The following is a 15,064-nucleotide window of genomic DNA, read 5'->3' as shown; positions in this document are numbered from 1 at the left end:
CACACCTAACGCATCTTGCCTGGCAGGCTGGCCTAGCGGATCAGTTGCAATTGGTTTTGAAATCCCCTCCTACCCTCTGAGCTCATTGCTCCCTCCTTGCTTTGGATGCTATTTGCTCCCCGCTCTCTCTGTCTGGTTAGTAACCTGCAGCAGGCAGGTGTCGTTTGCCCGGCTGCCTGATAGAGGGCGCTGCAGAGGCGACAGCCGAGCAGCTGGTGGGAGGAGCCCCCGGGCTCACATGCTGGGTATTTAATTTAAAGGCACAGGAGCAAAGTTGGGGCGCGCCTGAGTTGAAAGTGACAAGCCTGCTCTAACCTCTCTCTTCCCCCCCCCCCCCCAGCCTGGCTCCTGGAGGAGGCAGAGACGGCTGGCAAACAAATAAGACATGCATCTGAAGCAAGGATCGGCCACAAGCCCAGCCGAGGGTGTGTGGAAACGACACCCCCCCCCCCAACCCGCCGCCTCTAAAAAACGTATAAAGAACAGGAAGAAGATCACATGTTATAATAATCCCCTTTGCAGCCAGACAGGACCGGAGGGCAGAGCTGGCCAGTTAGGACGGAGAGATGTGCTAGCTGCTGAAGGGAGGCAGAGAGAAAACTTGAAGATTACTAAATAGCACTACGAGGGGGCGAAACCCCTGTCCAGATAGGAAAAGGGAGGCTTTCTCGCCCCCTTTTTTCTGCAAGGCATATGGGAGGGAGGAATAGTTCCTCCAACCCCCTCCTCTCACACCCGAACCCCCAGCTCCCCTTAACCAAATGCTCCCCCTAAACTCCCTCCCCACCAAGAACCTAATCTGTCATAATTTCCAGGAACAAATCAAGTCCCAGGAGGCAGAGAAGAACAGTAAAAGGGGGCAATCGATTCTGTGTGCATTGACACCAGCGGTGACTTCATTATTACCCTTTGACGACCAGTCTGTGAAGCTAGCCCCTTGGTGGAGAAGTGAGAGCAGGGACAGAGAGAGAGAGGAGTAATTGTCCGATCATCTCTCAGAAAGAAAAGCAAACTTGGTTCTTCCTATGACCCTCTGCCTCAGGGAGCAAAAGGGAAGAGCGCACTGTCTAGGACAAAATTCACAACAAAGCAAGGGTGCATAGCCCCTAATTGCACCCCCATTAGCAGCGGGGGGGGGGGGGGCGTAGGGAGGGGATAAGGGGGGCGGGGGACCCAAGAAGCAAGGACCGCAAATGAAAGTGAAAGATTAAAAGAGCAAGTAAAATAACTGCATATTATCAGATCTGACCGGAGACCTGAGCTTTGCTTTGCTTCCTCAGTGATGGTTTGTCTCAGGGCTGTGTCAGAGATGTGAATTTCACCTACTTTCTGGATGCAAAGGGGTAACATCTATCCATTCATTTATTTATTTGGAAGCAATGTGGGTCACGCATATAGAAGCCATCTGAGACCTGGAAAGCTGTCTGGATTTTAAATAAAACAAGAAGAATGAGACACCAGCCAGGACCCCTGCCCTGAGAGGAAGGTGAAGAAAGAAAGAAAGAAAGAAAGAAAGAAAGAAAGAAAGAAAGAAAGAAAGAAAGAAAGAAAGAAAGAAAGAACATGCAGATACCAAACCTGTAGATTTATGAAATTCTTTTTGCTCCACTAAGGACAGATATTTTCCCCCTTACAGACATGCAGCATAAAGGCATCATGCTGATTGTGTTCTTGGAATACATTGTTTCTGGTCACGGTGAGGCAGGTAAGCAAAAATCAGTCAGTATTGTCAGCCATGGGACAGTTAAACCTAACTTTAAAAAAAATAAAAAGAGCAGGGGATGGAAGAAGGGAAAGTAGATATTTAAAGTCTCTTAGTAAGGTTCTTTCTTTCTTTCTTTCTTTCTTTCTTTCTTTCTTTCTTTCTTTCTTTCTTTCTTTCTTTCTTTCTTTCTTTCTTTCTTTCTTTCTTCCTTCCTTCAAGGAATCTGGGCCAACCAATATACATATTTTTCTTTCCTCCTATATACCCCATTCTCCTTTCCTATGAATTAAAATAGGATGTGCAATTTATCAGCTCATTTTATTACAAGAAAATCACATATTGTCTTTATTTAAAGAAAGAAAGAAAGAAAGAAAGAAAGAAAGAAAGAAAGAAAGAAAGAAAGAAAGAAAGAAAGAATTCAGTGGATGGGTGGGGAAGAATTGAGATATTCCAATAATTTATTTTGATAGGGGATACTATCTTCTTAGATAGGACAAGAGTCAGACGCCAGTTTCTTTGGATGGCACTGCTGAAAAGATCTGAACTATGTTACGGTTAGTTTTATTACAAAAATAATTAAAAGACAGAGCCATTCTATCTAGGAAATATTATTGGTACTGTATAAGGTAGACCATTCACTCAAGTTTCTTCTTACTTTGATCAGGATTTGATGGGCAAGTTTAAATTAAAATGGTTAATGTTTGAAAGTCAGTAGGACTAGGACCAATGCATAGCAGCTGGACATTTTTCATATTTGATTAAACTGCACTGGTATTTACATAGGATTCTAAAAATATCTCGATTATGATAAAGAATGGCTCCCCTGAGGGCATGGAAACTGGACATTGGAGTGGAAGAACAGCTTTGCCTGCCATGGTTTAATACATCTTTAAGGTTGAAAGAATAATAAAAAACAGGTTGAATTATGATGAACTAAGGTGATCAGATCAGAAAAATATGAAAACAGTATTGATAAAACAGGAGAGGAGCCAGTGGGTTGGTTCATGTGTCTTTTTCATCAGGGAATTGACTTAGGATCTCTCTTTCTCTCTTTAGAGAAGGCTACAGACTGGTTTAAATTTCACTTGCGTGTCCAGAGTATTGCGCTGATAACATCATTTTCCACACAGTGTCTTGAAGGATAATTACATTTTCTGCTTTCTGCCTCTCTCTGTTAAAATCAGATGCAGACAAGATTGCTTCAGCACAGGTTATTCCTTGACTAGACTATATTTTATGACATGATTAGACATTAGATTTCCATAACTGCAAATTTTTTTTAAGGTAAAAAGAACTGAAATCACAGTAACCAGAGAAATATTCTCCTACATCATACAGAGGTTTATCTTCAATCAGATCAGAGTCTGGCTATCCCAGCATTATAGGGAAAGGTTATAGGGAAGTGCATAGTATCTCCCATCATGTATTTACACCTCCTGCCCCTTAGTTTCTCATCCGAGGCAACAGCTAGTTTCCCTGCTTGAGACTATCCCAGCAGCACACAAGTGGGGATGTGTACAGAAATGTCATTTGTCGAGCTATTGGTACTATCTGGGGAACACATAGTTAAAAATGAATTTAGGGGAAAATCTATCGTAAATGCAGCTGAAATTTGCCTTGTGTAAGATTTGCAAAGCCAGAGTGAATTTTTAATGAGCCGCAGCATGAAGCAGATTGCTCAGAAGGTCTGGAATGGTTTGTTTTTTTCTGTATTGTCTTACAAACACACAGAGCATAAGGGTGTGGGACCTAGCGGTTAAAGACAAAACAGGTCTAGTGCTGCTCTGAAGGTTGAAGATTGGGCAATCTAGCTGAAGAGTCATGACATTTTAAAGGACTCACATGCTGTTTATTCAGATAGTTGGCCAAAATACTGTACAATAAACTCCCCTCCCTGCCTTGGGAGTTGGTCCTTCCTGGCCAGAATTGAAGCACCCCGATGGAGGATGGTATGTATGTCAGATGCATGCCCTCTGCCAGTGCATGGTCCCTTAGACCATTAAAGGTAACATAGTAAGGGTGAAATTGAGGGTGTCAGCAATTTTGAAACTCATGCTCTCTCTTGCCTTAGTTCAGTTAGACTCAGGGCCTTATTCCCTTTGCCATTGCCGAGCTCTGAAAAGTGTCCTGAGTGGGGGGTCAGCTTGAAAGGCTGACAGCAGTTCACGCTCTTACGGTCTGATCTGCCAGCATTCTGCCCTCCCTCCAGGGAGTGGGTGGTTCTTCATGGCTGCGTTCCTAATGGCAGCTCTCCAAAAGGGGGTGTGGGTTGGCCAAAAATGCCATTTGTAGCACAAAGCTTAAAAACAGATGTATGTTCTTTTTGAAACAAAATTGACCTTGGATAATTACCTGTCAGACTTTCACTAAGTAATGCCAAGTAGCACAGATTTTTGCTTATTCTGCTTTTGCCAATGGGCACTAGTGGGCTAACTTAGCAGAGTGGCTTGGCTTCCTTGGGATCTGTGAGTCCCCAACACCTCTGAAAATCACGCCAGCCATGTTCAATATAATTGAGACTGTAGGAGGGATTTAGACATGCAGAATGGAATTGGTCGAGCTGGGATTTGGCCAGGACATTGGGTCTAAGACTCTTATACTCTGTCATATTCTATGTGATCTTTAACCTCCTGCTGGTGTGCCACAACCCTCATGTGGAATGGGACTACCCATAGGAGTGGAGACAGTCTAGTCACCACGGCTCATACAATCTTTGGCCTCTTAGGTAGCAAAGGGGGACTGTTAGTGCCAGTTGTGAGAGAGGTTTTTGTGATGTGAATATCTAGCCACTGGTAAATGGACTGAGACCCACCGAACTCATTTCACAGGGGCCATTGACCAGCCAACAAATGCTAAAATGTTTTGGTTGCTATCAAAGGGAAGCTAAAGAGTCTATAGCTCATTACTAAACCCTAGAGACATCAGTCTCCCGACCACAGCTAGCTTTAAAAATGCATACTTACAATTTTTCAGCTGTTAAGAAGACAGGTAAACAGAGTAAAACAAGTGAAATCTGCACACACACCCCCCCAGTGTGAAACTGGCTTATCGTAAACGCAGCTGTAGTGAATCCACCAATACTAGAGATAGGCTAGGGACAACCCCAGATTTTTAGGATGTCCAAAATATGGATCAGAACTTTGTGATTTGAACAACTGAAGACATTTAAAACACTGTTTCGTGGTCCTCTATGTTGACAAGAAATAAAGGACCTGATCCAAATCCCACTGGAGTCAACGGGCATCTTTTTATTCCCTGCAATGGGCTTTAGATCAGCCCCCAAATGAGTGGCCTGGTGCCATTTCTTCTGTTTAGGCCTCTAGAGAGGGTGAAAAATGCACTTTTTAATATTTAATATGGCTTCAGTTAACATTTGTCAGGCTCTGATGCCTAATGGGGATTTGAAGTTAGCCACTGCTGCCTGAACAGTTGTCCAGTACGTCCTTTCAGCCATGTGAGCCATCTCCAATTGAATGGCTCAATAATCATCAGAGACTGTCATTTGCCAGCCGCCCTCCACAAAGCTGCTGCCTCACTGCACAGCATTTAGGGAAGCAACAAATAAATAAATAAATACACGGCCTCGTTTATTGGGCCAAGCCATCCAGCGCGGGAGCCAGAGTTAATCAGCCTCAGTAATAGGCAGCACCCGTGCGCTGGTCTGATGGTTTAGCCTCTTATAAATTATTCAGTGAGCCCCTCCTGGCATTCAGGGGAGGTTGCTGGCTTCCTGGCTGCTGTTTCCCTTCTTCAGCAGTGCCCTCGCCGTTCTGACTCCACATTTCAGGTCATAGCCATGAAACAATTGAGTGATCTGTTATCAGGAGGCCGAGCAAGCTCCTGCAGATTGATTTCTTTAAATACAAGGCTCCCAATCGACTGCAGAACGTTTCCCCTCTCTCTCCTTCCCTCAAACACCCCTTCGCTAATTTGCAGTTTGTGCTCTCCTTTTTCCTAATGACACAGCAGTTCAGACAGGAACTGTATATTGCTGTTGCTGCATTAGCAGGCAGAACAGATAAACTTCTATGTCATTGCTGATCAGAAGGGCAACTGCATTCTTTCTCACTTTCCATGTGCCATTAAATACAGTTAGAACATTCAGTAGCAGACTGATAGCCCACCAACAGGAACTAAAAGAAACAGCAGTTTCCTGTCCTTACTTTCACCCATTCTTGGCTCCATGATTTCTTCCATGCTGTTTCTTATACTTAGAATTCCCGCATTCCCTTTCCTTGGGTACCAAATGATTTGTGTCTTCCTTCAAATCTTTGCTGCTGTATACTCTGTGAAGGCTTTCCATGATGATTCACCAAAGAGAGACAGTTGTCCACACAACTTTATAGATTGACCTTCCTCTAGCCATATGGTATATTACATGTCTCAATGGCATTTTTAACTCAAGGCCTGATCCTGAGAAGCACTAAAGGCTCTTAACTCTAGTTATGGCCAATACAAACTGAAGGCTTTCAGCATGAAGTAGGTAGGACCAGTCCAATGTCAGCTCTTTGGAACCAGAGACAATGTCTTCTGCTCTGGTTTGTACAGCACTGACCACATTGAGGTGATAATATCTGATCCATTTTAAACACAGAAACTTAATACAGGAACAACCATATTTTCCATTTCTACAATGCCTTTCACCCAAGGGTCTCAGAGCTCATTAATGAAACCTCACAAGACAGAGACGAGACATTAACAAGCTAGGCTAGGTAAAATAAGGAAATTCAGATACCAAAATGCCATGAAAAGATATCCTCAGAGCACTGCAGTCTGAGAGCCTTAAAATTCTACCTCATCTGCCAGAAGCGAGGTGTTTTTTTAAAAAAAAACCTCAGTGTTATTCAATGGAACTCACCCTGCAGAGCAGATGGAATTGTAAGGCTTCAGGACTGCAGCAACAAGGCCGAAACCAGGAAGCGCTAGACACCTTGTCCAGGTGTCTGACCTCAGAAGATCTCTAAGCCCTTTCCCAGAAAAAGAGAAGTTCAGATAAACTACAGACAAACTTTCAGATTAAGCTTCTGAACCTTCTGACGTTCTCCCATAACCATGCAATGCGTAGATGCAGTTCAAAGTGACAACTGATAACCTGAGAGCAAATATATCAAAACTGTGGCAGGCCAGTCAGAGCAGTTGTTGGCCAACCAAGGACTCTACTCACCAATGGGGTTATACTGTACTAATGGGGAAAAAAGTGTGCGTTGCAAACCTCAAAATGTATACAAAATTGTGGTCTGCGCAAAGTAAGCCAATTAAAATAAAAATTATGGTGGAAACCTAATATTGCAGGATCCTCAATTTCCGCAATATCGCAAATTAAGAAGGACCTTACTTACATGATGAGTCAGTGCAGCTGAGTTGCTGCGGCATGCCTGAATGATGAGTCCCTGCTGGCTCTGTTCGAGGGGTGAGTCATGGGACCAACTGAGGTTCCGGGGGTGTGCCCCGGGTGAGTCATGGGAACTGAGAGAGCAGCTCTGGTCTGGCTGCGGGCCTGATTCACAGGCAGTGCTCTGGCCAGTAATCCTTGGCCACAGGAACTTGTAAGCTGTATTCAGGGAGTAACAAGCAGAGCCTGAGCCAGAGACCCCCAGCCAAGTAGCACTAGGCAGAGCTAGTCACCCAGTCAGGAGCTAGCAGCCTGGCTGAAGCATCTCCAGCTGATGGCAGGAAGTAGCCAGATCACCATCCCAACACAGGGCAAGCAGCAGCCAGCACCAGGGGTTAGCAACCCAACCACAGTACTATACCCAATTTGGGACAAGGAGCAGAGAGGGCCAGAGCCTGAGGGCACCACCAGCGTTATCTGGACACCAACCCAGCGAGATACCATAGCCAGTCAGGATTGTAGTCCTAATGTTCTTAAAACTCATCCCATGCTGGAGCCTTCTCGTGCTTAAGTTTTGATCATCCGGATATTTGCTGTCATTCATGTAAATAAAATAATTCATAAAGTATGTAACTTAGGTTACATCATTTGCAAAAAACCTCCAGATTTCTGGACCTCCAACCTTAAAAGGCACGACATCTAAAAATAAAAATTGATACCAAAATGAAATGGGCCATGATCACTCTCTCTGTTCTGCGAAGAGAGGCAACTGCAGGGCAGGGCATAAAGGACAGATTACAAGGGGAATGTACTGTGTAGAAACCCTAGATACAGAGATATTGATAAATCAATACAAGTCTTCCCCTTAAGTCTCTCTTGATTTGGGGTGTTCAACAGGAAAATGTTCATTTCCCTTAGTCTGCAATATTGTGCTGTGGTAGAAAATCCATCAGGAGAGCTAGGCAAAATGTTTTGGATGAATAGGTTATTCACTGGAAAATGCAGTTTTGACTGAGAAAAAAGAAAATAAAATTAGAAAAGTCAAAATGATTTGTTTCAACATTTTAAAAACAAAACCTTTTGACTTTTTGTTGTGAAACGGTGTTTTATTTAGAAATTTAGCTAGATTTAGTTACCCCTCCCCCTCTTTTTAAAAAGATTTAAAAAATCTGGAAATGAAACATTTTGTTTGCTCTGAAACATTTTTTTCAGTCTTTCATTTCAGCAAGAAAAACTGAAATATTTCTAGCTCTACCGATCAGCACGTACTGACTTGTACTTAGCTGGACTACTGGCCTCATTCGGCATCACACAGAACTGCTACTTAGGTTCACAAAAGATGAGATGCAACCAGAAAAGGGGTCGGAACAAAATGGTTATTGAGCCCATATTGCACAGTACACTTGGCTCAGACACTAAGCGAGGTTAGTGTGTTCATCAGGGTAAACTGAATGTCTTGAAATCGCTGCAAAGGCTGACCAGTACTACGGATTTTGAAGAATTCATGATATTAAGGGAAAATCTTGGGAAAAAGATCTGCATTTTGGACTCCAAGAGATTATGGTTTGTGCCTGATTTCTGGTTCTCATTACAATACACTTACAGTATTAGTCTGTAGAACTATTATTATTAGCAGGCCTTGGAGCTCCATTGATACACATATTTTTTAAAATCTTCTTAATTTTTCAGTTAATTTACTGCGTCTTTAAGATGCCAGATTGATAGTTTGGTCCCTCCGACTCCTACATTTTAGCCTGTGGTACACAAATACGGGACAAAGGTGCAAAGGGCAAGATCATTACAGGCCCTTGCTCAACAATGCAGTGTTGGAGGCATGTGCAAGAAGGCTCCGACAATCAGGGCTCCAGCAGGCTTGAGGGACTGCTTGTTCCTGTTTCTCCACCCTGCAAGGAGAAGGTTGCTGGGGCACGGCTGGCCTTTTGCTCTGCCCCCTCTTTGCACTAGTCTGCATAGTACGGCCAGCACTTTGTGGCGGGCATGGAAACGTATTACACATGTTCACAAGGCAGCCCCAAAGACATAGGTGCTGGAACTGGGGGTGCGCAGACTTGAAGTGGTTTCCATTCTATACAGAGTTTACAGTTTGGGTCAATGGCTCTCAGCACCCCCACTATAAAAATTGTTCCAGCACCCCTGCCTAAAGACTTTGCACCTGCCTGTATGTCTGAGACACAATCTGTGTCCAGAGCTTCTCTTGGACCAGTGGAGATCCTCACCACTCACTCCTGAGATCTGCAGCATAAATGCCACCATCTACCTCAAAATGAAGGACAGAAGAGAAACAAGGAACATGAGCTGGGCTTGACTTTAAAGGGTATTTTGCCTGAGTAAGGACAGAAGAAAAACCGAATAGGGATTTCAGGATTTGGCCCATAATTTGCTAAATCTTGAATGAACAGTTGATCTTTGAACTTCTCCTAGACTACTAAGCATTTAAGGCCATTCCAAGTTTCTCTGAAATGGTTATTTCCTGTAGGACTTGTACAGAGTCCTAGGATTTGACTTGTGACCCCCTCTCAGATTAGATTTATGACCTTGTAAGGTCAGACTTTAACTCCTTCTGGACCGTTAAGAAATGAAGAATGTGTCGTATGTCATTAAAAAGATGATTCTCCTTAGACTGATAATAAGGTCTTGGGAGAGACCTATAACTTCAATGTCACAAGGTATTAATGATTTCCATATAGGAACTAGAGAGATGAACAAATGTAAATATTAGGTTTTTTTAGTTTTTTTTTAAATTTTCTTAGTTTCTAAAGAAATAAGTATATAAATAGTAGAACTTTTGTAAAGAAAAAAAAATAATGTATAATCAGTAGAACTTGGTTTCTAAACATTTTGTCCAGCATTTGCAAACCTGGTTGCCTGAACTTCATCACTTGACAATATATTTAGGTACTTAAATGAGGGAACTGATACTTCAGAGCTGCTAAAACCCCACAGTTCCAGGTGATGTTAATGCTCAACACATCTGAAAATCAGGCCACTAAGGTGGAGCCGAAATATGGATGTAGGTACCTAACCTTAGGCACCCATATGTGAAAATATTGGCCTTAGTTTTGGGGGCAGGAACCATCTTTCTGTTATATGTTTGTACAAAGCCCAGCACAATGGGGCTTCAATCCCTGATTGGAGCCTGTAGGCACTTTTGCAAAACAAATAATATAGAATACATGGAGTATACCTGTTCTGTAGGTGCATAGCTTCACTAGGGTACAATAAAAGTGAGATAACACAAAAGTGAGATAATATTAAAGAGATATATAGATGTGTAATACTGGACAAGACTCATTTTCAGAAGAGATCAAGGCCAGATTTTTAAGTGCTCAGTGTTGACAATTGGGGCCAGGTTTTCAGAAGAGTTCAGTTCCCAGTTAGGCACCTAAAATAAGGCTAGATTCACCCAGAAACTAACACTGTGACAAGTAGGTCAAATTTTCTGAAGAGACCAGCACCCACCACGCGGAGTTCTTTCAAAAAATCTGTCCTCAGTTGTAGTGCTGAATGTTCTGACAATTCTTTAGTGGTATAGATGAACAAGTGTCTCCATGATGGTTTAGACTGTCAGAAGTTTGTATCGCTTTCCCTATATTTAATAATGAGAGTGGCCTGAGAAATTCTGTTTAGTTTTGTTTCTTACTACTGTATTTCAGATCCAGTAAAGCTACGAACCTTCCGCTGTGATGGCCACTCCTGCAATCCTCCTGTAGGGAATCTAGCAACAGGCAGGACTCCAGTCTCTCTTACCACATGTGGGCAGAACAGCACAGAACTTTACTGCTTCTACCCAGACCAGAACCTCCTTCATTGGGCCTCCCAAGGCTGTGGGCAGCCCCGATGCACTAAATGCAATGCCAATCAGCCTGATAACTCCCACCTTCCCTCTGATATGACAGATAATTTCTTCCTAAACCCTGGCTCCTGGTGGCAGTCTGCACAAGGGGTACACAGGGAAGAAATCAGGCTGGACTTGGAAACAGCATTCTACCTGACTCATGTCATAGTAGTGTTCAAGTCACCTCGCCCAGCTGCTATGGTATTGGAGAGGTCTCAGGACAATGGACAGACCTGGAGGCCCTACAGATATTTTTCTGTCAACTGTACAGCAACGTTTGGGCTTCAAGATGATCTTATTGAAGAGGGCTCTCTGTGCACTTCCAGGTATTCAGATGCGGTGCCTTGCACGCGAGGTGAGGTAAGTGATAACTGACATTTGGACCATATTTAGAGGGTCAGTTAAAAACTGGCTAAAATTCAGGGACTACGTGTTGAAAGGGACACTGTCCAAATCAGTAAATAAAGGTAGGCAAAACATTTAGGTTTTACATTAAGAAAATAAAAGAAGAGGTGAAGGGAAAACAAAGAGGAAGTTTCAGTAAAAGAAAGGGAATACAAATGCTTTCATGGGTTTTTTTAGGTCAGTCAAATCGCCTTTAATGTAAACAGTCACTTTCAGTGTTGCCACATACAATATTTTGCTAATGCCTGAGGATTAGGAAGTGAAACTGTTTAAAAACAGGAAGTGAAACTATCCCGCCTAGTTTCATTGTCCAAGTTGAGTGAAGTTAGGGGAAAAATGGGAATCTAGCATAAATATTGAACAGTAAATTAGATTTGTAAAACTCGTTCTGTGTTAATCCTCTAAGGTGCCATTAGATAGAAAAGGAGATTATTTTAAAGAAATATATATTTATACTGATAAAGTCTCTTTAAAGAGGAGTTATTAATTATTTACTAATAAAATAGCTACTTCATGTACAGGTATAGCACTTTTTGTCCATAGATCTCAAAGCACTTCAGGTGGCAAGGCGGGTAAGTATCATTATTCACATTTTACAGATGAGGAGCTAAGGCACAGAGAAGAGAAGTGACTTTCCTAAGATCACACAGCAGGTTGATGAGATAGCCGTGCTTAGAATCTAAGTCTCTTGACTCCAACCAAGTCCAATGCCTTCTCCATTAGACTCTATTGCCTCTCTTATGTTATGTGAACAAATCAGAAGAAAAAGAGAACAGTTATACAAGAATGGCCAGACATCTCCTAGGTTCACTTGGCTATAATCAGAGATATTCATATTTGAATAAGTGCCTCCGAGAGCCTTACAACTACATCTTCTCCAAGATCCTTTAATGAGGTCACAGTCCTATTTATGGCATCACAATACATAGTTACAGAAGTGATCATGCTGTCACGGGTTTGGCATTGGGACTTCACTGCAAAATAAGCGAGGATGTGCGAGGTGATGCCCTGGTTTGCTTAAAATGAAATTATAGGAATTCCAGTGGTGCTTATAACTTCACAACAGCCTGAAGGGTTAAGGAATTATTATCCTTATTTTCAGGCTGGGAAGCTGACGCATAGAGGGGTGAAGAGTGAAATTCACCCCGTGCATTGGCAGCATATGACCTATGCATATGGATGGTGCATGTATTGGAAATGTGTGGCAGTTGATCTGACTCCCAGACCATCCTGTTGTTTGAGTTGTAGCTCTGCTAATTAGTGAATATGATTTTTTTAAAACATGAAATAAGGAGAGTGGAGTTGCATTTAAGACAACTGTACTTGTATGTTTTCCGTTTCGTTATTTCTTTTGCACCCATCAAAATACTCTCTGAACACCTAATACCATTTTGCATTGTTATAGCACCTTCTGATCAAGGCTCTTAGTACTTTATAAAATCTAATGCATCACACCTCAGAACACACATAAATGGCATTATCGCCATTTTACAGATGGAGAAACTCAGGCGTGGAAAGGCGAAGTGATTTGCCCATGGTCGCACAGGAGGCTTCTTGTAAAGTTAGGAGTAGAATCCAGGTGTCTTGAGTCACAGGCCTTAATCACAAACAATACTTCCTTCCCCTGCCTCTGTAACAAAAGCCCCTGTCTCTGTAACACTTTGGTTTGTGCTCACATTTTTATTTAACCTTGGAGAATATCATTAAGGCCACGTGTTGCTGCTAAATTAAATCGGAGACGTGAAGGGCAGAAAATCAAACAGTAAAAGCTTCATCCAACACAAGCCTCTGCAATGACAAATCTCAGTTGGTGTAGCAAAAAAGGTTCCATGTATCATCTAGCCAATATATATATGTGCTGGAAATGTAGATTATTATTATTAATAATATATTTACATTGACCTTACAACCTTGAAGATCCCAAATAGTTCTACAAGCTGATGAATGAACTAAAAAACAGACAGGGTCACTTCACCCACTATTGAAGTCCAGCCACCTCTGCAATGAAATGTTGCAGGTGTAGAGCAGCGCAGAGCAACACGATCCAACATCCTCCCAGAGAACAAGAAGAGGATTACTGATGTGCAGCATTGCAATTCATAATCTTTCATTTATATAGCACCCATAATCCCAAAGGATCCTGAAGTTATGGACAGACTTTATGAGGACCACTTAATTCACCATCATCACTGCAATGTGGGTATGTCTGGGGTACAAAGGCATTACCCATTCTGAGCCAGCACCATGACACACCAGACTTTTTATTCGAATGAAACAGATGGAGGGAGGAAAGGAGGTGGAATGTAGTTACCAAAAGTGAAAGTTGATCAGAACCATTGAGCTAACAGACTTACTCTCACAAAAAGTGCCATGGGATTTTTAACCACATGTGGTCAGTTTTTACATCTTAGTCGAAAGACGTCACCTATATCTGCACAGTGCCCCGGGACACTGATTCAATACTAAAAAGAACAGGAGTACTTGTGGCACCATAGAGACTAACAAATTTATTTGAGCATAAGCGTTCGTTGTTAGTCTCTAAGGTGCCACAAGTACTCCTTTTCTTTTTGCGGATACAGACTAACACGGCTGCTACTCTGAAACCTGATTCAATACTGACTCAGAAGGAAGAGTGCCACCTAAGGAATCCCCAATGCTATTTCCTGCAGCATTTCTGTTTTCTTTGGAGTTCCCACATCCAGTTGCTGAAGAGCCTTCCCCAGGAAAAGGGGTGTAGGGCATGAGAGCTGGTGAACTCATAGCACAAGCTGGTAACTTCTGAGAAATTATCTAACTTGTTCCCAACTGAAGTTACCAATTAATGTTAAGATGATTAAGATGCTAGTGTTACCCCTTTTGACCTGAGCTGATAGCCAATATTCAAGGTCTTGCAGGTTGTTTTTGTTAGGAGGAGAAATTGATAATAGTGTCAGGGATTTCTTTGATGCAAACCTGCTTATTTACAAAGAATGTAAACAAAGTTCTGTTTCCCTGAACACAGTAAGAATCAAACAAGAGGAGACTATTTCCTTGCTCATTATTCCAAGCCTCTTTTTCCAGCCAGCACTGTACCCCAAAAGCTCTCTTTTACCTTTTTCTTGATCACATTGCAAATTCTTCTCTAGCTATTCTTGGCTTTCTGCTGCCTTCTCTGTCTATGTCTGTGATGTTTCTGGCTCCATCTGCTCACATATAAACACAGGCCTCCACCAAAGCAGTATTCTGCCATCTGTGTTTGCATTCAACCCCCAGTGAAACCTCTCCATCCACATAGCTCTGCTCCTGACCAGCCTTGCATGTGGCATGTGTTTTGGGCAGTGGCTCCTATTGGCTTCAGCTATTTTACTCCAAAAGGAGCTTAGTTGCTTCTTACATTTAGCCTGAATGAAAGATGGCTGTTATGCCCACCAGCTTCACCCAAACCCCAGCATAAAACTATGGAATAACATTTTTTAGAAGATTTGTTCACCTCTAGTAAAACATCTGTCTACAGTAATGCTTCTGTGTGGCATTATGCATCAATAGATGGAACTTTTTACTACTTGTCTATATGTCTACATTTCTAATGCACCACTCACTATTGTATGTAGGTACCAACACTAATATTATCATTAGGGACAGATAATTTAAATGAAGATGTGGCCAAGGCAAAAGGTTAAATTAATTCAACACTGCAGTCAGACTTTGGTGTGCTCAGAAGCCTGGGAGTTCAGATCCCATCTGGTGGAGATACGAATGGGGATGCTTGAACCTGCATATTGACAGC

At 42.4% G+C, this 15,064-nt stretch overlaps 1 protein-coding gene across 1 annotated transcript in view; it reads left to right on the top strand.

The window, feature by feature from the left end:
• Window positions 1-1,395: 1,395 nt before the first annotated feature.
• LOC144267884 (netrin-4-like) overlaps window positions 1,396-15,064 on the top strand; it is a 59,257-nt gene continuing 45,588 nt past the window's right edge. The window contains exons 1-2 of the mRNA XM_077822263.1: window positions 1,396-1,705; window positions 10,712-11,253. Coding sequence (XP_077678389.1) covers window positions 1,639-1,705; window positions 10,712-11,253 — 609 coding nt within the window. The 5' untranslated portion in view covers window positions 1,396-1,638. The remainder of the gene's footprint in view (window positions 1,706-10,711; window positions 11,254-15,064) is intronic.

This window comes from Eretmochelys imbricata, chromosome 7, assembly GCF_965152235.1.
Source record: "Eretmochelys imbricata isolate rEreImb1 chromosome 7, rEreImb1.hap1, whole genome shotgun sequence".
Taxonomy (NCBI): domain Eukaryota; kingdom Metazoa; phylum Chordata; order Testudines; family Cheloniidae; genus Eretmochelys; species Eretmochelys imbricata.
The sequence above is the reverse complement of the archived record's forward strand: the minus strand, read 5'-3'. Positions and strand labels throughout refer to the sequence as shown.